Source organism: Haemorhous mexicanus, chromosome Z, assembly GCF_027477595.1.
Source record: "Haemorhous mexicanus isolate bHaeMex1 chromosome Z, bHaeMex1.pri, whole genome shotgun sequence".
NCBI classification, from domain to species: domain Eukaryota; kingdom Metazoa; phylum Chordata; class Aves; order Passeriformes; family Fringillidae; genus Haemorhous; species Haemorhous mexicanus.
The window spans coordinates 55,493,487-55,521,020 of record NC_082381.1 but is presented as its reverse complement, the minus strand read 5'-3'; the positions used below and the strand labels follow the sequence as shown (position 1 = coordinate 55,521,020).

Below are 27,534 nucleotides of genomic sequence, written 5' to 3'. Positions count from 1 at the left end.
GTTATTTAAAACTGTCTTAGTCTTGCAACAAAATCTTTGCAGCTGCTAGGACATATAAGAAGGTATTTTCCTACCATCCTAATTTTAGTCCTCACCTGGAAAGAGCTCCCAATAGGTGTCCCTATATACAGCATTTGGAACTACTTGTCCTATTTAATTAGGGCTCAGTATTTGCTGATTCTATGGGCAGCACCTTTGCTTGTACTTATCCTCACTGATCTTTGCCTTCACGTGTCTGGGGTCTGCTTAGCTAGAACCTGGGCTGAGGCATTCACTGGGGGTTGAGGACAGGACTGGAACACACATGCCAGAAAGAGTCTGCCAAAAGGAAGGTAAAAGTAAATAAAGAAATGGAGGCATGTGGAGAACAGAATATTGGCAGAGAGGGACTGCATGAATGAAGTTGAGAAGAACATTGCACCACAGCAACAAACTTCAGAATAAACAGAATAGCATGAAGCTTCTGACTCAGCAGATGAAGCAGAAGAGATTTCAGAGGAAACCAACAACTGTGAATTCTAAATCTCAAAACAAAAAAACAAAAAAATTGGGTGGCAGAAAGGCAGGATGTTTCCCACACTGACAATCCCATTTAAATCTATTTACTTCTATCTGAAGGGAGAGATAAAAGACAAACAGTAAAGAAAAAAAAGGGTCAATCTGTCCTTACAGGGACCAAAAAAGATGAGAAACAAGGTGATGCATGACAGTGAATGATGCTGATGATAATCATGTTCTGGGAAGTTCAGCAATTCAACACACCAAGGATTATACCAGGTTAATTCCTGCAGTTAGCAAGCAAAATTATTTCCAGGAAAACTCCAATCTTGCTGGTGAGATTATGTTCTCCAAAGCTTATAGTCCTATACTCAGAGTGGAACTCTTTATACAATCATCAGCCCACTGACTGCAATGCACTACCCAGAAAACATCAGCTGCATGTATTCACATGTATTATATTTGAGGGTTTAAGATTACTTAGGTCAGTGCTGCTTGGCAGCATGACAGATCTGCCTCTACACAGTCTGCCCCCAATATATGGTTACTTCCGCTGGAAAATTTGGACTAAATCTCCTTTTGTTTTTGATTTCTCCTGTTATACCCTGTTTAATATAACTTTGAGTAAACAGAAAATGAAGTACTTTTCAGAAAAAAAAAAATACTGTATTGGAAAAATTTCTCAGCTTTAGAAGAAAACTTGTTTGACATGGAATTGAAAAGGGTACTTGAAAAATTATCCCCCAAATCCAATACAATTAAAATTTGACAATTCCATTTTTGTGAACATGCTATGCAATTCCTATGGTGAGGTCATAGTAGATAGACTGGATGGCAGCCAGTACCTGCATCCCTGCTGTCACATGAAACAAAGAGGATGCAGAGATGCAGCTTAACAGCTGATCCCCAGCAGTAACAGAGTCACTGAATTAATTTGTTCCCTTCTGCGTATTTTTACACTAGAAAAGAACAGAAGGTTCCTAGTAATCCTGACTGACATTCCTGAATGATTACAGCAACATTTGTCTTACTATGTACTGTTCTCTACTGTGTTTGTAGGTGTCACACCACATCAAAGCAAACAAAAAAATATTGCTGGTTAATGGGGCTATGTTATTTGTGATTTCAAATTACATTCAAGACACGGCTTGGTGAAGCATGGCTTCACCAAGAGAAAAGTCCTGCCTGACCAACTTAGTGACCTTCTATGATGGAGTGACTACATCAGAGGACAAGGGAAGAGCTACAGATGTCACTTATCTGGACTTCTGTAAGAACTCCTCATGCCGCCTCTCACTGAATTGGAGAGAAATGCATCTGTGTTAGTGGAAAATAATTGGCTGGATGGTTGCATCCAGAGTGTAGTGGTCAACTGCTCAGAGGCCTATGGATGCTGGCAATGAGTGGTGTCCCTCTGAGATCAGTCTTATTTAATATCTTCATCAAGTACATTGACAAGGGGAGATCAAGCACATTCTCAGAAAGTTTGAAAACAACACCAAGCTAACTGATGCAGTTGCCACATCCGAAGGACAGGATATCCTTCAGAGGGACCTGGACAAATGGGAATGGGAATTTCATAAGGTTCAACAAGACCAAGGGCAAGGCACTGAAGCTGGACTGGGGCAATCCCTGGTTCCAACACAGGCTGAGGGATGATCAGATGGAGAGCAGCCCTGGGGAGAAGAACATGTGGTGCTGGGGGATGAGAGGCTGGACCTGACCTAGCCATGGGCACTCCCAGCCCAGAAAGCCAAACATGTCCTGGGCTGCATCCAGAGCAGTGTGGGCAGCAGGGCCAGGGAGGGGATTCTGCCCTTCTGCTCTGCTCTGCTCTGCTCTGCTGAGACCCCACCTGCAGGGCTGCATCCAGCTCTGGGGTCCCAGCACAGGAAGGACATGGAACTGATGGAGAGAGTCAACAGAAGGGCCACCAAGATGATTAGAGGGATGGGGCACCTCTCCTATGAAGACAGAACATTTGAGTTGTTCAGCATACAGAAGGAAAGGCTCTGAGAAGACCATAGAGAAGCCTGTCACTTAAAGTGGAACTGCAAAAAAATCGGGACAAACTTTTTAGTAGGACTTACGGTGGTAGAAAGAAAGTAGATTCACACTAGACATAATGATTGTATTTTTTTATATGGAGGATGTTGAAACAATGGCCCAAGGTTGTTCAGAGAGATGAGGTAAATGCCCCATGTCTGGATATATTCAGAGTCAAGATGTACAGGGCTCTGAGCAACCTGACTGTTTGAACATGTCCCTTCTCGTTGCAGGGAGATTGTACTAGATGATCTTTAAACATCCACTGCAACCAAACTCTTCTATGATTCTATTAAATAAGATAGCTAATAACTCAATTTATTTTACTCTTATGAACTATAGTACATACTGTCTGTGATGAAATAATAATTTCTGTCTTTTAAGCATACAGCCCCAGGCTGCCATAGAAGAAAAGCAGAACCAATATTTCTCTTCACTCTCCTGCGACTAAGATCTCAGATACAGACTGCAGCTGACCCAAGTAAGGCTGAAATGAGCCTGTCTCAGAGTTTCTAGAGCTACTCATAAGCCATACAGCTATTTTAGAGACAGCAACTTGCATTATTAAAGGTACGTATCCCTTCATGGAAAAGTCAGACTCTGACTTTTGTCAGAAATTTATCCCTTCATGTAAAGTCAGACTCTCAAATTAAAGAGACTAATTGTGTATTTCTTCAACAAGCATGAGACTTTCACTTTGCATAAAAAATGTATTTGTATGAGAATTGATGACACACTCCCCCAAGTTCATTAAAAGCTTCAAAGTTGATATAGCTATTATTTAAAACAAAACTGGTAAAGAGAAATTGCTGATGGCAACCCCATAATTTTTAGCACAATTACACAAATGTATTTACTAGACACTCCTTTTGTTTGACTTCTATAGTCATGAAAGTGTCAAGGCTTTTTAAATTTGCATATTTAAAAAAGAAGGCCAAAAAACTGGTCAAAGGAATTAGAGGAATTCATATGATAATACCAAGGAGCACAAGGATGTCTTTACTGTTTTTTCTGCTAGACGTCAAGGTTTTGAGAAAATTTAATTAGATGATCAGTCTCATCCAAAAACAGAAAAAAGAGGCCACTTTAAAACTTTTATAGATAAGTTTTAGTGACTATCCAAACTAAACTGGAATCAAAGTTGGATTTGGTTTTAGCAATGATGTTAGATTAGGAACAAAGAACTCGTGATGCAAAGAACTTGTGAAAGATCTAGTGAAGATTAAAACTGCTAAATGTTACAATTTTAAAATTAGAGTCCTAACCTCTAAGAGATCTTTAACAAAAGAAAATGCCTTTTTACTTACACTATTAGAGGAAAAACACACAAAAAATTCCCATCAACTGAAGGTTACTGGGAATTGTGAATTTTAAAAAGAAAGAATTATTTGAAATTATTTTTTTTTCAGCAAATCTCATCTTATTCTGACTCCTATCATTTACAAACTTCCTAAACCTCTTAGCTTTCTCCCTGAGTAATTATATCCCATCTGCTGAAAAGTGGGACTGCTGTGGGAGTTTGTAGGTACTATCATTGCACAATGCAGAGTAGAGAAAACAAATATTCCTTTAAAAAGCAAAATACTTATTCTCCTATTACATCTGGATATTCAGATGCTGTCCCCTACATTTTCACTTGTGGATCTTCCAGCTGCCAGTTCTTTAAAAATGGAGGCTTTGCCATTGAGATATTTCAGTGGAAAATACAAAAAGGTCCCTTTTGGATATAAGTAATGCAGTTTAAAATTGCATTGAATTTCAGAATTACATCTTTTTTTGCTTATACTACTACCAGAACTGCTTTATTAATAGTCCTAAACAAACACAGAAAATAATAAAAATGAAGTCTTTCGGGTACTTGGCTGGGATCATGCTTGTATTTAAACATTCATGTCTTCCTTGCATTCTCTGTAGGAAACCCCAAGAAGAATACACTGTCTGAAGAATAGGGCAACACTGGAACAAATTATGGAGAAGAGAAACAAGAATTCTGTGTGCAGTGTACAGCTTGAGTAGATTAAAGTTAAAACAAGAAAAGAGGTCATGCAGAAGTAAATTGTTGTGAAAACTGACAACAAAACCAAAACAAGATTACATTTCAGAGTCAAAACTAAATTAAAAAGGCATCATACAATTTTCATTATTTAACTTTTTCCACCTACAAAGATCAATATGGATTTTAAAGGGAGACCTATGCTTCAATTTTATGTAAGTAGAAATCTTCTCAATGAAGATTTCAACAACGAGTTGTGCCTTCTCTCTGAGTCTCGAGAACCTCTGAAGATAACCACATCTGACACTTACAGCTACAGAGTTGGAGAGCATTAACAAAGAGCATTAACACCAAACTGTCCTTTCTGAGAGAAATCTGCAAGGCTTTCATTGCCCACAAAGTTATGTATAACAAAAACACGGTGAGTTTTTAATATCTGTAAGTAAGATAAAAGTTGCAAGCCCACTCATCCTATAGTCATGGAAGTGCAGACTGTTACCTAGAAAAAGCAAGACCTACATGCCCAAAGTATGACAAGAATGAAATGGTTCCTGTATGTAAGCTAAATAGATCCACTCAATAAAATAATTTAGACTTTGAATGTCTACTTCTTTGATTGTCACTATATATTGTCACTATATATTTATGATTGACATATAAAAAAGTCAGTGGAACCAAAACCTCGTAATAAAACTCTCTTCACTAGCCCAAGACATCATTTTTCTCTATGCCAAAATCACACATTTTTACAGACAGCTCAGGTTCCACAGCTGTTACAGTGACGTTTATGTCTTCTGTGTGTTACATAGAAGTTTGTAATACAACTGCAATCCATTCTTGGCCTTGAAGTCCTAATTTCTCTCCCTCTCTGACAGATATGAATGAGGCTATCTAAAATACTGTCTCTGCCTATTTAAATAGATGTGCCCTTAGCTGCATGTAACCCATATGGGTTTCCACTCTACCTACGCTGTTGCTGACTCTGGCATTAAGGGGTGTTTGATGTTGGAGATACTTTTAAAATACTCATCTCATCTCCATTATCACACAACGTCAGGCAGGTATCTAAGTTAGGAGCACAGTTTTGGTGGTCTCTACCAGAGCTGATAGGTGGGCTTCACTGCTCCACCTATCTCATTTAGCTGTTTGAAAACTTCCCCAGGAAAAAGCTTTCTTCTTGCAAATGACTGTGTGGAGAGTCACACCACCAAAAGCAAGAAGAGTGCCACTGCAGCAATGGTGACCAGCAGCAAGCAGCCTTAGGGTGCTCCACCAGGGAGAGCACTGCCACCGGGTCAAGGAGGTGGTATTTTGTTTCCACCAGGGCTCATGAGACAGAGGTGGGTGCTGGGACTAGTCCCAGGCTCACCAGCACAGGGCAGTTATAGACATACCAGAACCAGACCAGCACTGGGCCACAAAGATTATGAGGGGATCGGAACACTTCTCATCAGAGGAGAGGCTGAGAGCTAGGGACCGTTCAGCCTGGCATAAATATATATATACGTGGTGGGACAGAAAGAACAAAAGGGAACAACACTTCCCTCAGAAGAGCCCATTGACAGGGGAAGAGTCAATGGAGATGAACTAAAAACCAGAAAAATCCATCCAGACACGTATTAGGATGATGAGCAAACACTGAAATGCCTCCCCCATAAAGACTGTGGAGTCTCCATTTATGAACAATTTCAAATCATGACTGGAAGCTGTCATGGTCAACCTGCTGAAGCTGATCCTGCTGGAGCAGGGGATTGGACTAGCTGGATTCTGTAATGCAAAAAGTCCCTTTCAACCTAAATGAGAAAAACCACATCACTTTTGTGAAAGTTAGACACATAAAAAGAGTATGAGTATCTGCCTGACATGACACTACACTTTGAAGGTTAGCCTAATTGTCCTTTTCATTGTCCTTTTCAATCCTATGGTATTTCAGTCTGATATGATGAAATCATATTTCATCATATCAGACTGAAATACCATAGGAAGGAATTAAAGAGAAATCACTGTATTATAATTAATAGCTACTAATATGTATCCAAGCCTGGCAGGGAGCCCCCATCTTCTCTGGCAGAAATCTCTTGCAAACATTTTGGTCTGCAGCTGAGATGAGAGCCAGAATGGTCTGAGGACTGTGTTCAGAAGACTGTTTTTCTTGGATAGAACAGAAGAAGAGCCAAGGACAAGCTGGGTAAGAACAAAGGTACAAGAAGAAGGATGCTCAGCTTCTTTACAGGCCTATGGGTATGCCTAAAGGATGCCCAAGAATGATGAAGGATTTAAAGCAGAGATAGTTAATAACATACAAAATTACTTCTAGAGATTTTGCCTAGATTTCCATAGTTCTTCATGTTAAACAAAATACTTTTGTGCCTATACAGTTCTGAAGATGCATTTCTGTCTTCTCTGGCATGGTGCTAAGAAGTGGTGAGGCCACATCTGGAGTGCTTTGTCCAGTTCTGGGCCCTCAGTTTGGGAAGGACATTGAGACACTCAAGTGCATCCAGGGGAGGGCAATGAAGCTGGTGAGAGGCTTGGGACACAAACCCTGTGAGGAACAACTGAGGGAGCTGGGGTGGCTCAGCCTGGAGAAAAGGACACTCAGAAGTGACCTTATCACTCTCTACAACTTTCTAAAAGGTGCTTGTAGTCAGGTGGGGGCTGGTCTCTTCTCCCAGGCAACCACTGACAGAATGAGAGGTCACAGTCTTAAGCTGTGCTAGGGGAAGTTTAGGTTGGATGTCAAAAAACAATTTTTCACTGAAAGCATGATTGAGCACTGGAATTGTCTGCCCAGGGAGATGGTGGAGTCACTGTTGATGGAGTTATTTAAAAAAGGCTGGAAGTGGCACTTGGTGCTGTGGTTTAGTTGATAAGGAGGTATTAGGTGATAGGTTGGACTCTATTATCTCAAAGGTATTTTCCAACCTAGTTCATTCTGTGAATCTCTGATTCTGCTCTTCTGTGAAGTGCACTCAAGCCCTGCTGCATAACAGAATCAAAGAATGGTTAAGGTTGAAAAAGATTTCTGAGATCCATGTTCTGGAGATGAGGAAAGTGGAAGTGCTCAGGCTACTCCAGCCATGCAAGAGCAGAGCATTACCCATGAGTTGGTGTAAGCTGAGCTGCCTGGCGTTACTCCTCTGGGCATATAGCAAATAAATAGCTTCAGGCAAACAAGGTTTCCAATGGCACCAATGGTAGAGAGCACAGACATGATGGTGCATCTCACCTAGGCCATGGGAAGGGTAAGAAAACGAGTTTTTTGCAAAATGGGTCAAAAACTAGGAGGCTGCTGAGTAACTGTTCAGGCAAAGGCTACCCAACCTCTGCCAGATGTCTTTTGGGTGAGCTGACAGATTCCATGACATCTAAGAAAAGTACCCAAGCAGCAGGAGCAAATGAAGCAGAACAGTTTGCAGTGAATGGAAAAGTTGGAAAATTCTTAAGACTAATATGTAGGAACACAACAGCATCTACCAAGCCATTATAAATAATTCACTACTATGTCAAAAATGTTGAGTATTCTTCTTTATTTTCCTGAGAAGTATGATCACAGGTTTTCTTTTTTTTTTTTTCTTTTTTTTGACAGAACAGTGACAGTACTGTATTTTTCTGTGTTCAGTGAAGGAAGTGAGAGAATTGTAAGCTCAGCTTTATGTAACAGAAGGTTACTTCTCTCACCAATAACATGCACCATATTTATATCTTCAAAAAAAAAGTACAGGTTATAAGATAAACAATTCATTTTCTGCAGAAGTACATCCTGTAGTTTTCCATTTTGGAAACAGGAGTCAAGATGGGAATAGGAGAAAATTGCCAAAGATACCTACTTCTCACTGGGGACTAAGCCATGACAGAGATTTATATCACACCCATTTTCATGCAGAGGATGTCATTTGCATATGAGTTATAGCCTTGTCACACAGAGCAAGAAAGTCAGCAACCACCTAAATCCTCACTTGTAGGAGACGTTTTGCTGGCCTGTGGCACCTTATCAGCAGGCAGCAAAGGGGTGCTATGATAATGAAAAGATCTCATTCTTCCTGTATCTTGATAAAGCTTGCGCAAAAACAACGTAGCACTGGTGCTCTAAATCCTCACTTCAGTGCTGGAATCTTCCTTGTTCAACAGAGTACCTGTAGAAGCCTCCAGAGAGAAAATGCTCCCTCCACACTTCTGGAGCAATCATCTCTACATCAACCTCAGTTTATAAGGAGACGGTAGGATTACTATTCATGGTACACTTTTGCAAAAAATACTTAACCATCTTACTCTTGCCCTGCTCCAACTCCAAAACAACAGCCATCTTCTATTAAAAAATGTAAAGAGATCTTTGTAAAACCTATATTTTCATAACCCAGGAATATCCCTTTCAAAACTAGGACAAAGGTATCTGAGGTAGAGGATTCAGAAGAAAACAGCTACAAGTGATCAGTGATTGTCATGATTTATGTTCAGGTTGCTTGGATTTTGGACTGGGCCTGACCAACACAGCAGGTCAGATGATGGCATCCTTATTCATACGGGTAATGTTATGAACAGACCAGCTGGATTGCAAGACTAGCACTTAAGCAGAAGCAAATATGGCATAGGATTTCCTGGGGATTAATGACTGGCTGAGAGTTGATGATAGCCAGAAACACAGGCAGTCATTATTCTTAATCCTCAGGAAATGATGTCTATGAAGGTCATTATTTCTGTAGTAAGATAAAAGAAAACAAATACCTAATGCCATATAGATATTTATATTTTTAATGAATAATGATGTCTCAGCTGTAATGTAAAGTTCATGTCCCATTAGCAAACATCCTACACATTCACCTGCTAGAGTGGCTGAACTCTTATCTTCTTATGAGCTTTATGCTGAGACCAGGATTTTGAAGAGGAGAAGCCTTCCTTGTCTAGACTGTAAATCCACGGCATGACTGCACACCTGCCTGGATATAAAGAGCCAAATATCCAGCAGCTCCCACTGTTCTCAGATATTACTCATCTGTCAGAGGTGGGCTGAACACCTTGCAAGCCTGCTGATTCTGGAGAGTTTGCAAGTTGGCTTTTACAGGACAGCCACAAGCCATACAAAGCCACATTTATGTGAAAAAGGAAAAGGAAGGACAGGTTCATAAGTGTGTAGTAGTACATAGGGACTGCTCTGTTTATCAACATTTTTGGAAAGTAAATCTTACTCTCTCATTTCATGTTATCCTACTTGCAATCAAGTGCATTTTTAATATGCTTTCAATTGCAGTCGAGGTTGGTTCTGACTTCACAAATGAATTATTCAGAAGTAAATTTGATGAGCTGGCTTTCTATAAATATACTGAATGTTAATGGAGTAATAATGGCGTGTAGGTCAAGCTGATTTTTAACAGTCACATGGCCTGTTTATACCCTCTATACAGCTTTTGCTACAAAGAGGATACAGATGGGACTTCTTCTCTGTCACCCTTGCAAAATCCACATAACTCCAAATGACAGTGCAGTGTGTCTTCTGATGCCCCCATTTCCCTTGCAATTGTTCAAGGGAATGTAATGGTGAATTTTATTACTGACTTAAAGAGAAAGAAAATCTGGATCTCTCAGCAGCAGTGCAAAAATTAGAAATGTAACTTCTAAAGGCAATATTTGATCTAGAAGCCCTCCAGAATCAAGCACAGAGCTCCCAGACTTAAGCCACACTTTTCCAGCTACTGAAAACACAGTTCACTTGGCTGTGACAGCTGCAGTGTTGCTGGTGTCTGGTCGGGAAGCGATCTGACTGACGGACCCAGCAGCCCAGAAAGACAGCAGCCGCTGAAGAAGCCATCTTATGGGAAAAGGCTGAAAGAAGGCGGGAGCAGGTGAGTGAGATCCAGTATGAGAAAGGCCAAGAAGTAAATGCTAGAGAAAGGCAGAAAAAGGAAAAGAGACAAGAAGGAGGAAGATGTCAGGAGTATGCCCAAGTGCAGGGGCTGCCAGAGTCCCTGTGTATATGGCAGCTTGGATAGACACCTTTCAAACTTTTGTTTTATTTGACAGTGGCACTTTTTAATGCTCTCATAAACTGTTCTTCTTCTGCAAGTCCAACAGATTCAGCAAATGATGCAATGTTTTTTGACCTATTGATCTAAGTCATCATCTGGCAGAAGTACTGAGGAAATTTAAGCTGACTAAAGCAAGAATGAAAAATTTTTATAACATCTTTCTGCTATTCCTTTGAGTCTGATCCATACTTGCATCAAATGATTTGGAAGAAACCCTTTAGCCTCATAGGTCATGCAGCAGGTCCACTGACATTCATTACATGAGTGAAGCAGAGCTTATTTTCTTTGCTTCCCCAAAACACAAAACTGTTGATTTTTTTTCGTAGAGGAAAGGACATGTAAATTGGAGAAAGCCACATGGGCCAGAGAAAGGCACCAGCTACTCCTTTACCTTTCTACATCTCCCCAGATAATGGGTTTATAGAAGAAAGGACCGATTTCCCAGACACTTAATAAGCACTATTTCTTTCAATTTGTAATAATGAAATGCTATCAGCTTAAAAAATTACTTAGCTGGCATGTTAAAAGACTTTTAAAATAAAGATGATGCACCATTTTGGTTCTTCAATGTCTTGTACGCAGATTAAAACACAAAAAGATCGGGAGAAATTTTGGTCAGTAAAATTCATACAGATCCAAGTAGATAATTAATATTGTATACAGTAGGTACCCACATCCATTTTCACACATACTTTTTAAGTGAATGTAAGATTAAAATACGACATCCAAATGTATTAACTAGCATTACCTGCCTCAACCTGACACAGTAGTTACATAAAATGAAATTTTTTTTTTCATGGAAGTTTGCAGAATATGCTGAATACAGAGTAATTAATTCAGACACTCAAAAGCTTAAAATCTCAGAAAACAACAGGAGTGTGTTCAGTGGAGACATCCAGTACTCCTCGTGTTTGTCCTCCAAACTGCCTGCTGTGCAAAAGATTTTGAAAGCTGAATCTGTGTACAAATGAGGTGATGTCTCAGAAAAGGTTATTATTTTGTGTGACAGAAACATGGATGCATTTTCTCAGATTTTTCCTACAGCCAAAAGTCTGTTTATAAAAAGCTAAAACCAGAGTTCCATATGCAAAAACAAGTGATTGAATGAATTGCACTTTCATGCTCCCATGAACTAAAATTTGAATTCTGAAAGTCAGCAAAAGCTAGAAATACTGGCTTCTTTATCTATACCAACTTAAATATCTGCACATACATAGGCTATTTTCCAGCAGCTTTTGGCCATTTCTTCATGGAAGTTTTGCATTAAAATATAGAGTTTACTGTAAATGTAATTAGATTCTTTTTCTCCTTTGTAAATTTAACTCATTGTGTTAGTTTTAATGAAAAGTCAAGATAATGAAATGGCTACTGCCTTGCACTTCATTCAAGGTTGGAATATTTTTCTATTCCCAGTTTTTTTAAAGAGTATTACTTCCAGGACAAATGTAAAACTTTGGAAAGGAAAAAATCTGTAAGCAGTGAAGTACTATGTGTGAGAAAACCCCGAAGAAAATGTTACTTGATTAATTTAAGTAAGATTTATGCATTGCAAACATCTCTATCAATCCACAATCAATCCATTGTTTCAATTGTTTCAATCATTTTACTGACATAATGAAAACCAGAATTGAGTTACTTGACAAACTTAATTATAGGTAATACCTGTTTGTCAGAAATGTAGGGCTTTTGTCTCTCTCAAGATGAATTTCAGATTTCAAACCCCTTTTGTCCTTCACTGTCATGAAGGGGGAAGCCTCTGGATCACACTACACAGTGCAAGCTTAGTACAGCAGAAAAGTAGACAGGTCTGAACACTGAACAAGCTATGTATGGGAAACAAGTGAAATAAGCCTGAGCAATGGAAAAGTACCTGAGAGATGATCTTATTCTCAATTTACATTAGCTTCAAATTGTGCTCCAGTCAACAATTCTAGCTTTATTGTAGTCTTCAATCTGCCATGTATGCTCATGTGAAGTGCTGTACGTATTTTTCGGTCACTGAAGTTTGAAAGGTCTGTCAGTAATATTTTAGGTCTCTTTAGAACATCCCTATTCCTTCACAAGTGCTATTGCTCAAGACAACTATTGCTGCAGCAAGAGGTGTCCTACACACGCACAGACATCAGATAACACATGGCCTTGAATTTTTTTTGTTCTTCTACTAGAATCTGAGAGTCTGATCACCCCATCATTACAAAGCCAATATGGTTTTCCTGCCAGCTTCTCAGATCAAAGCAGTGGTCTTCTTGCTAATTTGTCAAAGAAACAATAAATTACAGCACACTTGGATAAAGCAAGTAAACTGTTTATATACGTGTAACACAGTGGTATGTTGGCTGCATTTTTATTAATGTCAGTATTAAACAACCTGAAGTCAAATCAACAGATTCTCATTCTTTTCTACAGTGCACATGACAAATTATCTGTCATTGTGACTTTTTATTTTTAAATAAAATCAAAACCAGGGAGGAAAACAAACAAAAATCCTTATGAAAGTACAGGACAATGCAGTTTGTGTAGCTTTTACGTTGCTGCTGAAGCCAGGAGAGACGAGAATCAGTATTTATGTGCTGACCAAGTGACCAGTTTTAGTTTTACTGTAATGAACACATTTCCTAAGTTGAAAGTCCTGGTAGGAGTATGTATATCACACCATAACAGTGTGTAACTCTCTCAGAAAATCCAGACACTTTCAGAAAAGACTGATGAAAGCAAGAGAAATGCAAAACACAGTTTCATGGAGAGAGAGAGGAAAAATAAAGCATTTGTTTGCTTTTGCACCAGGAAAGCAAAAAAAAAAAAAAAAAAAAAAAAAAAAAAAAAAAAAATTAATAGGCATACCTTCGGCAAGTGGGTCAAGTGTGTGAATCATGAGCTGGAAGATGCTGTTCCTCATCAGACTGTTGTGGAGAGATGCGGAGCTTCCTCCCCGCTGGAGACGTGGCTTGGTCTAGGGTAAAACATAGGATGAAGAATTTAGGGCCTTTTTGTTTTTTGTGTGGAAAGATGTCTGAAACAATATGAATTAATCTCACACCTCACTGCACATTTTGAACTATCAACTTTTGCAGGTTATGTTAAGCTACAGACTTTATCACCCATTGCCATCACTATAGATAATTTCTCTGGAGGAGATGGATTGTTAGAACAGCCATTAGTCTCCTGGGACTCAGGGAAAAAACATGGCAAAAAGAATCCTTCCTTGTGAAAACTCATAAAGTGTTAAGAAAATTAAAACCTCACACTTGCATCAGGAAGAACTAACAATTTGTTTCTTTGTAGAACCTTTTGCTTGAATCCCTGAAGTAAGTTATAATTTTTCATTACTTCAGTACATTGCAAATATGTGTATGATCAAAACTATGGAGAAAAAGAGCAGAGAGCAGTACTCTTTTTTAATGGAACTCAGCTTCAGTGCTTCCAACTTTCAGTCAGAAACATGCTCCTTGCTTTGGCTGCATCCACTGATGTCTTATGGCAAAAAGACTGAAAGCATGGTAAGGCAGTACAGACATCTACAGCAATGACTCTAATGCACAAAGCATCTTTTGCATGCTTGTAATGAAATACAAAACATACTCTGAGATTCTGTTCCCCATGCAATTGTCTAGTACAGTAATCATTGCACTGTATATATTTCACAGAGTAAGACTGCTTTGTGGCTGTTTATTTCAATAAAAAGGATAGTGAGAGCCAAACTAATGTAAGGCTTGCCTCACCACCCTCCTGAGAAACAAATGCTCAGATGCATAATTGCTGCCTACCGTCAACGTCTGGTCATCCTTGTCTCCAGCATTAGGTGACTGCATGAATGGGAAAAAGAACAAAAAGAAGTGTCAGATAGAGCACACAGGGAATGGAAAGGCAGTAGAACATCACACATGTCTAATCCTATGAATTCTGTTGTGATAGATTTTTGAACCACTCAAGGCATCCTACTGATCAAGTAAATCAGAGTAAAGTCACACTGCAATGTGCAAGCGCCTTTTACTCTTGTCAGTTTCTTGGACAGGAACTGTTGTCATTTCGGGCCTGGCACAGCAGCTGGGTGGCAGATCACAATGTTCACTTCATACAAATTACCCAGGGAGGTAAACTCCCTGTACAGAAACCAGTTTGAGAGAGTGAAGATAGAAGATGAAGGGCAACAGGAAACTCAGGATTGACCAGCTGTTCCACAAAAAGCCTAAAAAGGAGTAACCTTTGTATTTTGCAGGAAGAGACTAAGCAAGGAAATTAAAAAATCTGTTTCAGTTTAACAACTCCCTAAAAATTATCATTTAGCTCTGATTAAGGGCAAGCAGCATGGCACTGCCCTGCCATGAAGGAAAATGAGACTCTGAATGGGACTTAAATTATTTTCTCCATCTCAAAGGCTCTTTAGTGCTATGTAATACACAGAAAACAAATTACATCACAACAGTTCCACAGAACAATCTCTCCCATTAGTGAAACACCGTTTTTGGACACACATCAACAGTGATTTTTTGGGCAAGCCTTTTGGGTTAACTAACTTTGAAGGTTAAATGGAAGGCAAGCAACCATGAACAAATACTGATGACAGAGCAAACCCTTTATGTTCCACAATAAATACAAGGATAATGAGAACCAAATTCTTTGTCAAAAATGTACTGCTACAGCTCTGACTATTAACTCAAAGAAAAGATAATCAGACAACAAAAACACCTTTGTTCTAATAAAGGAACTACCTGTCACCTCTAAATTAAATCTATCCTTGTATAAGAAAATAATAGGAAAAAAGTTTTGTGCTCTATTGAAGAAAACTATCACAAAAAGAACTTTAAAAGGAATAAAAAGAAAACATAAAATCTGTGTTCAAAAATGTTATTTTAAAAGAAGATGCATCTCAGAAAATGTTGGCCTAATGTGTACGTATGTATGGTTATATATTTTACGTATTCATGTGTTTCAGATACAAGCACACAAAAATGAGCAAATCCACAATTTATATGTGAGTATTTTGAGGACCCTTCATGGAAAAAAATCCATCTCACAGCAAAATTTGAAAGAAGGCAGAAAGGACAAGCTGGGGAGAGCTTTTATTTTCTCCCAAAAAAAGGAGTTTAGGGTAGTTGAGTCCTAAGGATCAGTGGCTATAGTTACAGAAGTAAAGCCTGTGATAGATGGATGAATGTGCAGAACAGGAACTTGATTAGAAGTTTAAAAAATGTATTATTTGGAACTTTGATTTTCTGAAGATAGGAAATCCATTTTTTATTTTTAATATTGAAAGATATGGGAATGTATAATTGATGAAACTGAGTAAATTGGACTTTCTACCTGACAAAGGTCTGAAGACCACCACTTTTCAAAATTTCATGTTGAATGAAACACTTCCTATTTATTTGAAAAAGAATGAGGTGAAGCTAAATGAATGCATAAAACCAGCTAGTTGATAATTTGCACCACATAATTCAATTAGTAAAAGATAATGATATAAAACAGAGAAAGAATAATGAAACACATTTTCCATATGCATTAAGGAAACAGAAGTGTGAAATAATTTAATTATTTGCCAATACAAATTGGGGTATACACCATGAAATGGATTTTTAAAATTATTTTTTCCACACATGATTTGACATGCAATGGTTTCCGAGTTTAACTTGCCAGTCAAATTATATTCTAGCAGAAATATTCAGGGCAATTTCAAAAATCGGAATGTAAACAATTGTTTGACATTCTGGTGACACTAAATACTTACATTTCCTGGATTCTATCCTGGAGAAACAATAAAAAAACCCACCTTTAAATAGTGTCTTAAGCTATGGTAGTGAAAAATTCAGCTGTGTTGATGTTTACAGTATTGGATGGCACTTTGTCCAAACCAGGATGGAAAATTAAACTATTTTACTATTGTTCACAGCAAGTTTTTAACATGGTCTTTGCTATTTAGTTTTGGTATCATACACTGCATGGGAAAGCATCTTAAAGTATAATTTTTCCCTTGCAGAAACACAGTATGAGTATTCAGGAATTTTATGCCATCTTAATTTGAGGCAACACTTAAAAACTGGTCCAGTTGGTGGTGTTTCTTTGCACTGGGAGCAAATACTGCATTTGGGGACAAATTCAGCAATGATATTTAAAAGAAAATACATGGTTTTTGTAAAGATAGGTTTGTTCTTAAATCACGGCAACTGTTGCATGTTAGTTCCCTTAGGATCAGAAAGAGATCCTAAGGGAACTAACATGCAACAGTTTGTAGATTAATAAATATAAATTACAAATATAAATTACAAACCTATCTGAAGATAGGTTTAATATGTAATTTATATTTGTAATTTCTATTAATAAATATAAATTACAAATATAAATTACAAACCTATCTGAAGATTTTACTAGTAAAAATTATTTTTTGCAATTGCATGTTTTAATTTCTTTAAAACCATGAATCTATTATGATTCTGCAAAGTGAAAAAAAAGCCTTCTAGCATACCTTCTTATTCAAAATATTTGGGGCACAATCCATTATCCATTTTTTAATCAGAATTATAAAACGATTAATCATTAGACAGATCACTCATTTTTTTAGAGAATTCAATGGAGTATTTGTTAGTTCTCCCATTCCACATGGCAGGACATAAGAATTTGTCCATCCTCTTAATGCCAATTATCATGTATTCAAGCTTGCTTCAGGTGAGCTAAAAGTCTTAAAACATTTTGTTTCAGGAAGGATGCATTAAAAATGTCTATTTGCTATGGAGAAATGGTTTCTGGAATTCTTTTTGTACCTCTCTCTTCCTCAGTGAACTAGGTTCATCAGTGATTGAACCTGACAACTTCCTTGCCTTGCTTGGGAACATATGTTGTTGAAAACCAGGCTTCTGAGTAATTCATGCAAGAGGTGACGGCTCACTAAATGCCTGGTGAGTCTCCCAGTGCTCTCCTTTGACATAAAGGGCATCATGACAGTCAAAGGAGGAGCAGAATCTATAAAAAGCTCTAGGTATTTCACACAGAGCATCCCTGTTAACAAAAGATGGCTAGTAACTAGAATCATCTGTTAGGGTGTGCAGCCCTCAGCCAGAATCAGAAAGCTGACTGTCTGCAGCTCGAGCAGTTGCTGCCCTAATTTAAGCTTCCATGTTAAAGGTTCAGTAGCCAGGAACAATCAGTGAACTGGACTGCACATTCTCCTCTCCTAACATGAGAAAAGCAAGTTGTCAAACAAAAGCAAGTTAAAATGTAATGGGATTTCAACACGTCTTCTGCAGTGTGGGTTCACATCTCTCTTCTGCTTGATAAACATTTTACAAATATGATAATGAAAAGCTGTTAAAAATCAGTCAATCAATCAATCAATCAATCAGCTTTTTTGGGAATAATGGAATTTAGTGATATTTGTTGGTTCGCAGTGTGGTGCTGAATGCAATATGGTGTCTCCAGCTATTGTATTATATGAGCCCAGACAGAAACTTGCATAATTGCCTCAAGATGCTTTCCAGCCCAGGACTTCTGCTGCTCTCTTGTATGCCTGCTTTGTGGCATCTGGACGCAGCAACTTTACAGCAGGCAGTGAGTCACCACTTGCAAGTTCTCAAGTAAATTATAGAAGATAAGCTTTGTTGGAGCATTTGTCTAGGTTTGTCTAATCTTACACTTAAGGTCTGCAGGGTATTTTGTTAGACTGAACCACAGAAAAATGAGATAGATTTCAAAGCCAGCCACTGAAGCCAATCTAGTTAACCTAAGACAGTTTAGTTAATTTGTAAAAACCAGTATCCTAAGGAGTGTTAGTAATGCACTTGGACTAGAACTGTTCTGTATTTCTTTGAAATTATATGGTAAGTCAAGTTAAGACATAACTAAAATCCTAGCCATAAATTCAGCTAGGCAGATTTCAGGAATAAGCTAATAGGCTTAGTGAGGGAACCAAAAAACAAAGTTAGTACTTTATCTAGTTCTCTTAATACATACATCTTTGAATTTTACCAGATTAGAATCCCTTAGATCTCCTTTCTGTGAATATTCCAAAACAATCCAAAGCTATAACCTTTGCTGCCTTGATGCTCAAAAGATCAACTCCTAGGGGAGTCAATATACTTACACTAAAATTCTAGGTATCCATGGAAATAAAAATTGACCATCACGACCTGCAGAACCTCTGTGAGGTGCTGCAGTGGGGCCAGTACAACTTTAGACTGAAGGTGACACACCCGCTCTCTAGGTTATTTCTGTAGAAAGGCTGTAAGTAGCTGCAAGGGAATACCTCTATAGTAAACTGATGGTAAAGATTTTAACTTGTATGTTACTGCTTAGACGTCAGTATCTGTATCCAGATTGTGAATTAACACTGCATACAGGACCCTGGATCTTACTTAAAACAGAGGAAGAAAATGCCTTAGTAACTACACTGTAGAAAAATAAGCTAAAGTTATTTTTAACTTTGTCTTCTTTCTTCTTTTCACCTTTCCCTTTTCTAAAAGTAAAATGAAACAAGGAGTTTTACCTAAAGAAAGAGATTTCTGTATTGTTGAAGTAAATATGATTCACAAAACCACATCCAAAATTAACCTGAGGTTTTAAAGCTGCTTTACTCATCAAAATGAAGAATTTATTAAATTAGAGGTTGAACTTCCAAAGACATTAACCTGGACCACCAAAATGGAATATCTGGCTACATTTATAACTGCTTGTTTAGAGGCACCAAGTGTGATAGCTGTAGCTCTGGAACGAGCGAAATGGCTTTGTTATTCCAGATCAGTTGTCTCTTTTATGCCCGTCTATTCATGCAATTACCCAATGTGCATACACATTGTGAATCCTCATAAATGTTCAGGAGAGATGCATCTTACTTGATTTGAGCAGTGACAAATAGATGGTGTAAGCCATCAGTTGCTAAATCACATGCTAAGGTTAGGTCAACTGATTTAATTCCAGATATCTGTGCATCCCACTGTGTGAAATAAGGCTCTTTTAGTCAGACTGTATAACCAATTATATGGTATTTAGTCACTCATGTGTAAGGAAGAGTCTGCCCCATGTCTCTTACCTTCTCTGAACTTGCTTAAAGTCAGGTATCTTTGGCTTAGAGTGGCAATGTAATAGCTCAGGCTTAAAGACTTCATGAGTTTTTAATCACCTTAGCGTCAAAAGTAATTATGCAGTTTTAAGTTGTCCCTCTTATCCTCATTTCAAGACTTACTAATGAAGTCACCTTTTGCTATTTTTTGAGTCAAATAATTTAGCACCACAGCTCTGTATGGCTATGTAACTTTCAGGAGGGCAAAAGAATCCATAAATAAATAAATAAATAAATAAATGTACTTAGCAGTCATTAGATACACATGCACATAATATGTGTTCACAAGTGATAGTTTATGTACTTCAGTATGGATTTATGTGTATAACTTCAAAATACCTGGATTTAAAGTCTTTAATATGCTGCTACTGCATCAACATTACATGAGAAAGCATAAGTGAGTGCATTAGTATAAGTTCTTGAAACTTGAGAAATTTTGGAAGTAAAATAACTTAAAAAACAAGAAGCAAAATGTAAAGAGGGGACTGGGAAAGTTTTAATCTGAACTGCAACTACACCATAGAGACCACTGACAGGAAATGCTTGCTCTTTATTTCTTGTAACTCAATCAAACCTGAGCGGCTTAGTAAGAAGCCAGCAAAGAAAGCATTTCCTGGTACTTCTCCTTGCCTAAATACACAAAGGATCTGCTACAGACAATGGAGGTTTCAGAGTTTGCCTTAGAAGTGGTCACAATAATTCCCAGAGGGGAAACTGTTTGACAAATCTCAACTGTGGCTGTTGCTACACTGATTTGCAGCTTCTGAATAAATTTCACTGCAGTCAATTGGCCGTATATTGCAGAGGATTCATCACATGGGCAAAAAGGCTGCAGTTCCACTGCCTTTCCACCTCAAGCACCATGGAGATCCTGAAGGACAGCTCCAGCTGCAGAGAAGAAACCAGCCTGCACAGCCCATAGGGAGGAAATGCTGAATCAACACATCCTCAGCTGCCCTGGTCATGTCCCTGTTCCACCAGGATCTGCTCACTTCTCTCATCTTATTGCACATCTGCCCTTCCCTCCATGTGACTTTTTTGTTACCAGGATCTCTGCCGACTTTATTGTCAGTGGGCAGAAATGCCTGGTCGAGCTCTCTGGACAAGCAAATGTGTGAGGGGCATGTACAACAATGAATGAAATTGGGAAAACTAGCTGAGTATTGCTAACAGTGGATGTTTCCCACAGAGTTGGAAAGGGACAGAGATTAGAACACAGAACACTGGCCCAAGGGAAAGTCTTGGCTATCCTGTGGAACTACCTTTTCCATGAAACAGTAATAACATTAAAAGTGGTCTAACTCACACATTAAAAAAAAAAAAGAAGAAAGAGCAGGTCTAAAGAAAAGCATCACCAACACAGTTAGTATTGAGGTACAAACATTCCAAATAACTGTGGTTCAAAATGTAAAATCATCATCCCTGGGAGCATGATGGCAGCTGTGGGCTGCAGGAACATGGGTATCAGTTTTACACCAGTGAAACAGGCAAAATCTAGCAGTCAGCTTCTGTTCCTCCAGTCCCTCATTAGTTAAGTAGGAATAGACACTTGTAAAGAACTTTCAAACTTTTTTCTTATGGAGAAGGCTGATTGCTTTAGGGGCAGGTTCCTGGGCTCGACTGCCCTCTCTACAGAAATTAACTGTGCTCATTTGGGTTTTGTATCTCCTGCTGAGCACAACATAGAGGTGAATTTCAATAAGCTACAAAGCAAATCTTCTTTCAGAGCAACGTCTCCAACAGCTATAGGTAAAGGATCAATATGTATCTTGTAGAACTTTTTTTTTCTTATAAACATCTAAAATTTTAAAATTTTTAGCACTATTTATGTCTCTAGCGAGTCTGAACCCAGATTAGGGTTTACAAGTTTATATGAGAATTCGTGTAATCAAAGCACACATAACACTTGCACATCCCATAGGATGTAGAAGTGCTTTTTACATCCTCTAGGATGTTAGAGTAATTCCTCAGCATTGTAAAAGGGAAACAAATGAAAATATGATGGATTAATTTTTTTTATTCATCCATCAACTGGATTATGTTACATGTTCTCAGTTTTACAATGTGAAACTAGACATCATGTCTAGTTCAAAGACAGAGTATTACTAAAAGAAAGTACCCTAATTTTACCTATTTGACTCAACAGTATTTCAGGCTCACTATTCTCCTAACAGACACTGAATACCATTTGCCTCTATATTAATCCTTCAGATAACTCTTTTCAGCTTTTCCATCACTGCCTCTTAGGTCCTTCTTATCAAATGAAACATGGAAATGCCATCTAAGGGTTTGTCTTATACCTGGTGCAGCAGTAAGAAATGGTAGGGAGAAAATATTTTATGAAGAAACAGAGAAGAAATTTTACAAAAGAACCTGCAGATAAGAAACCAGCACTGTACTGCAAGTGTGCCTGATGGAGCTGTGGGCAGAAAAGCAAGTCAGATTTCCAAATTTCATCTACAACCATAAAATAAAGAGTCTTCTTCAGATTAGGAGAAGAAAAAAGAGGACTACATTAGCTTCTGTCTTACTCTGATTACACCTGCTTTTAACTATTTTTCTACACTGTTCTGCTTGGCATTAAGATGAAAGAGATCTAAGATTTGTGACTCTGAAATCAAGAGCATCCCTGTGTGCTGGGATTCTAGAGACCAACAGACATGTTCTGGGATTCTAGAGACCAACAGACATGTTCTGGGATTCTAGAGACCAACAGACGTGTTCTGGACAATCTGCAGTAGGCACCTGCCAGGTTACTTTTAATACTTTTAGAGCTAAGAGATAAAACTGAGGCAGAAAGACCTAAATGACACTGTTCTTCCTAAATTAAGGGTTACAACATTCAGACCTTAAAGCAGACCTCCCCCATTCTGGCTCTCAGTGTCAAGATCATTAAAGAAATTGTGTCCTTTATGACATAACTGAGGATAGACAGAGATTCTTCGAGCTCACCTTCCTTCATCAGTGCTATTTCACACTGCCTTTCACACTACTGATTTGTCCCTACAACTATGAACCAGATGCCTGCAGGGAAATCATTGCTAGTGTCTCTGTTTCTCTTCCCTGTAAAGTCTGGTCCTCCCAAAACAGCTTCCAATTAATATTTAAGTTAAACACACAGCTCCAAGGATAAGTCCCCACACAATGGAAGAGAATAAGGTATTCAGGAAAGCAAATGTGCTGGAATTAGGAAGGACTTACATGGATGTAATAGGAGGCCATAGCTACAGGAGAGCAAGAGAGAGTTCATGCTGAAGTAGTGAGGGTGGTAGTACTGGCGCTACTGAGGTACAGTTCTTAACTGTGTTTCACCCCTTTATCCCATTTACAGCCTATGGAAAAAGCATTTCTTTACCTGTAAGCTGCTGGATGAGCTTCACTGCAAAACATGAAGTTTCTCTGAGACTTTTGCTGAGAAATGCTATTTTGGACACCAGCCAAAATCAGAATCTGCAAGGTCTTTCAATTAGCAAGAAAAGAGAAACTCACAGCAACTCCATCCATCTTTTACGTAATTCCATTCCACTACAATAAAAATTAAAGTCTGGGATCTCTAAGTCTGCAGTCTCCAACTGCGGAAGTCACAAGCACAAGACCATGCCATTACTCCTAGCTCTAAGCATCCTTTTAGCCATCAGTTACTCTCTAAATGCAGTCTGTCTCTATCATAAAATCACAGAATCACAGGATATGCTGAGTTGGAAGGCACCCACAAGGATCATCAAGCCCAAATCCTGCTCAGCCCAGGATAGCTCCAAGAATCACACCATGTGCCTGAGAGCACTGTCCAAATCCTTCTGGAACTGTCAGACTGGTGCTGTGACCATCTCCCTGGGGACCTGTTCCAGTGCCCAACCATGCTCAGAGTGAAGAACCTTTTCCAAACTAAACCTTCCCTGTCACAGCTTCAGGATGTTCCTCAGATCCTGTCACTGGTCACCAGAGAGATGAGATCATTGCCCGGCCCTCTGCTTCCTCCTCCTGAGAGGAAGTAGTAGACAGTGATGAGGAGGTCTTTTCCTCTCATGATTTTTCCTCCAGAACCTGTGCTTCTTTCATTGTATCTTAGACTTTCCTGGTGCCTTTTCTTTTCTCCTATCTCATTGGCAGGCACATCACACTGCTCATGGAAACCCAGCCCATCAGGAACACTTCTGTTTCAGGGAATGGCACACCTCTGTACCTGAGAGGGATGTTCCCACTGTTTCAGCTATCTGCTTTCAATAAGAAGTGTGGTCATAACTATCTGCTCTTACCAACAAGAGGGCTATTACATCCCACTATTTTCAATACTGCCCAGCCCAAACAGTCCTTCTTCAGTGTAAAAGGTACACCAAATGGAAGGTCTGGGGAGAGTTTTTAACAAAAACTACACCCTTGCATTGAGCGAAGCCACCCAAGACAGAGGGGATTTGAAACTAAGAGCTGAACTTGCACAGTGAAGCTGGACCCTCCTAATAAAATACACTGGGTAAGAATTCTATTACGACAAATAAAACCATGTTCTGAGCCTTAGTATATACATTTGGTGATTATTTAATAGCCAGTTCCTGTGGCTGTGTTCTAGGTTAGCATGTTTTTGGTTTTAACATCCCAAAATAAATCTGTGTCCAGGTAGTTCACATACTGTTGGATCTACAAAAATCTGGTTGCTCCAGGAGGGAACAATCTAGTTTCCTAGGATACAATTTTTATAAAATTAAATTAGTCATAAAAAGAAAACTTTTAGTTAAGGTAAAACAGAAATCACTATATGCTGAGCAGTGTTAATCCATCTGGAAGTAATATTCACCTGAGATTTGGACAATTGCAGTCTGTTTCAAGCTAAATTGTCAGTAAACATGGTTCTTTCACAGGGGAGTTTGTGAGCATCCAATCAGGATTTTATGAATTTAAGTTATTTTTTATTATATGGTCTTTAATTTATTATATGGTCTTCATATTTTTTATATACATGGTCTTTTCTATTAACCTTTTGTGCTTGTAATGCTGATTAAGAGAGTCAAACCAACAAATGTATTTGAATCTTGCAGAGACATATTTCCATTTCTAAAACAGAGTGTGGACAGAATGAGGAGAAACACTGATTAGAACTCCCAAAGTCTGCCTCCTGTTTGCTTTACAGTAGCTTTGCTGGCAGTTTTACAGTAGACATCTCTGTGTATGTAAGTTTTTAATATGCTTCATAAAAGGTATGCAGTTAGTGTGCTGTGTGCTGTGGATATCAATGGTGATACCTGAAGTGTGCTTGGTTTATTTTATTTACTTATTATTAAATAATTTTTTATTATTAAATATTTTTTATTTTTGGTTCAAAACCATCCTTATTGAAAGAGACAGAATCATCAGATTTGTCACTGTTCAATTCCTGCTAACAGTGTTTTGTTTGCAAACTGAAGTTTCCTATTTGCAATCACAGAAATCTTCTCTTAAAACAATCATGGCCTTCAATAGTTTTCAGTATTCTAGTTAAATCTTAATTATCAAAATCTCTGCATTCTGGTTCACAGAGATTATATGACAAAAAGTAAAAAGATCAGGTAAAATCATATTCTTAATAAAAAAATAAAAATTACAGGGGACACTGGCATATGCCCAACAGATCAAAACAACAAAAAAAACCCTGGATCAAAGACTGATTTCACACCACTTGGAATTAATTTCATGGCATTAGCATAAAACTAAATTAATTGAGAGCAGGCTCTGATTATGCATGCAGGAAAAGAGGTGATATTTATTCCATAGCTGAAAGAAGGTGTCCATCTCATAGTTTGTTAGATATAAAAGAAAACTACAGTGAAAATAAAGGACACATTTCGCAATGCAAATTATGGTTTTATTATGTTTATAATAGAGTTTATCTGTAGGATGTGCTCCTATTTCAAACCTTTTCCCAGACCTTTCCTGACAAGGACTTTTGAAGTCATACAGTCAGGCTCTACTTTCACCCTGCAGATTGTGGGGATATTGTCAGCTCAGCCTGGAGCCTCTCTCAGCAGATAGCCAGATGCAAAAATTTGAAGACTTTGGTGTAGTTTAAAGTTACAAGTGTTTGACACTTGTAATTGAGACTAACTTTAAACACTGAGAGCTGGGAAAATGGAGGGCTCAAGGTCGAGTTACTTACCCTGACAAGCCAGATCAAACTGCACTGATGATCTGCTCCAACAAGGCCAACTGCCTAAATATTTCTGAAAAAATCATTTAAATCACTTCATATCCTAACTATGCTAGTCAGCTTTTGCAGCAATGGCTGTTTAAAAAAACAATACACAACAAAAATTGCTCTCCTAAGGCTATAGCAAATTGAGTTGTGTTGGTGTTTCTCCCAGATGAAGGAATGCCTGGCCACTCCCAAAGGCAGCATCCAGAGCAGCTTCACACAGCACCAAGCAGTCACGCTGTGGCTCAGCCACGTGCCCCACCACTCACTGCTTTCACTCCTGGCCTCCGCCGCAGTCAGAGTCACAGGCAAGTAAGGACAACCTTATAAACTACTCTCTGAGCTCATTAAAGGATGGCAAAGCAAGAACTATAACAGGATTCCAACCTTTTCATGTCTCATTTCTAGCTGAAGGCTTGTTCTGGTTGGGTATAAACAAGAGCTGCTCCTGTCTGCTGGATTAGTAATGCCATCTGTGAAAAAAGGACTGGAGAACCGACCTGAGTGATTTTGTTGTATTAACAGAATCTATCACAGCATTTCCAACCCCTACCAATCTTTTGGGTACAGCTAGAGAACAGCAAAGGACAGATTTCATTGGGACGGACTGGTCATTTCACCAAAGACTTTGGACCTAAAAGCCAACATAGAATGGAAGTTTTGGTACACCCTTTGGAAAACTGGTCTCCAGATTCTCATTAGTTCTGTGGAGAAGCTACATATATTAATTCCACTGGTGGAAATTAATTGGCTAATACAACTATACCAGCTTAATTTGCAATTGTATATAACACAGAAGAATGCATTCTTTGGTTTAGGCCAGCAATTGTACAGAATACAGAAGAATGCATTCCTTGGTTTAGGCCACAAAAAATGACATGGTATCTTGGATGAAAACAAGTCAAGAGACGGAAAACTAAAACAGACAGAAGTGCTTCCAAGACACAGAAAGTACAAATGCTTGTGTGCCTGTAGAAAATGTGCTATCCACAGAATCAGTGGTGTTTTTCTCTTACCTATCTTCTTATTAAATAAAAGATCAAATGACTGCCTATATTCTTTTGTATGTAAGTGTTTCTTTTCTGCCTGAGAAGCAATCACAGACCCAGGGGCAGACTAAATTCTAAACACTGATTTTTTGGGGGGAAGGAACTTTTTTATGTTATTTATCTCTCAGAAACACAGGACAGAAATCTTCCAGAGAAATGTAGACCTGTTAGCTACATCTTTTCAACCATGACCTCCCAAGGAAGACTAATCCTGAGATCTATGATTGCATCTTTTTCCATGAAAACCATAGTCGTCACTAAAAATTTGTGGCACAACTTAATTATAATTATGCTTTCTGGGGACATGGAAGAATACCCAACAAAGGGGCATGTGTATGTCTCTGATGAAGGTACCGTGAAAACCTAATAAGAAAGACACTGCATTCTTGTAGCTAAAGACAATTAAGTATATCAGAAGACCAATGGAACCAGAAGTAGAAATGATGCAAACAAACAAAACCTAATCACTTCCATCACATATTCTGCAAAAAAAAGAAGTCATATTACACACAGAGTTGTAAAAATTTGATGTAGCAGTGTGGATTATACTTACATAAAGTTTGTTTAGAAAGAGAATTTTTTTCACTGGCATCACAGCACTATGAATTTCCTATAATCATACCCTGCTTGCTATTTAATTGAAATAGAGAGATTTAAAGCCTTCGCAGCAAGTCTTTTATTATCAATTTTCATGTAATTCTTCCAACAGATAATTG

General features: G+C 38.4%; 1 protein-coding gene across 2 annotated transcripts in view; it reads right to left on the bottom strand.

Annotated features, from left to right (window-relative positions):
* SLC24A2 (solute carrier family 24 member 2) overlaps positions 1 to 27,534 on the bottom strand; it is a 108,583-nt gene that overhangs the window by 40,572 nt on the left and 40,477 nt on the right. For both annotated transcript variants that reach the window (XM_059836555.1, XM_059836554.1), the window contains exons 2-3: positions 14,325 to 14,363; positions 13,402 to 13,510 (exon numbers count right to left, since the gene is read on the bottom strand). In XM_059836555.1, the coding sequence (XP_059692538.1) occupies positions 13,402 to 13,510; positions 14,325 to 14,363 (148 nt within the window). The remainder of the gene's footprint in view (positions 1 to 13,401; positions 13,511 to 14,324; positions 14,364 to 27,534) is intronic.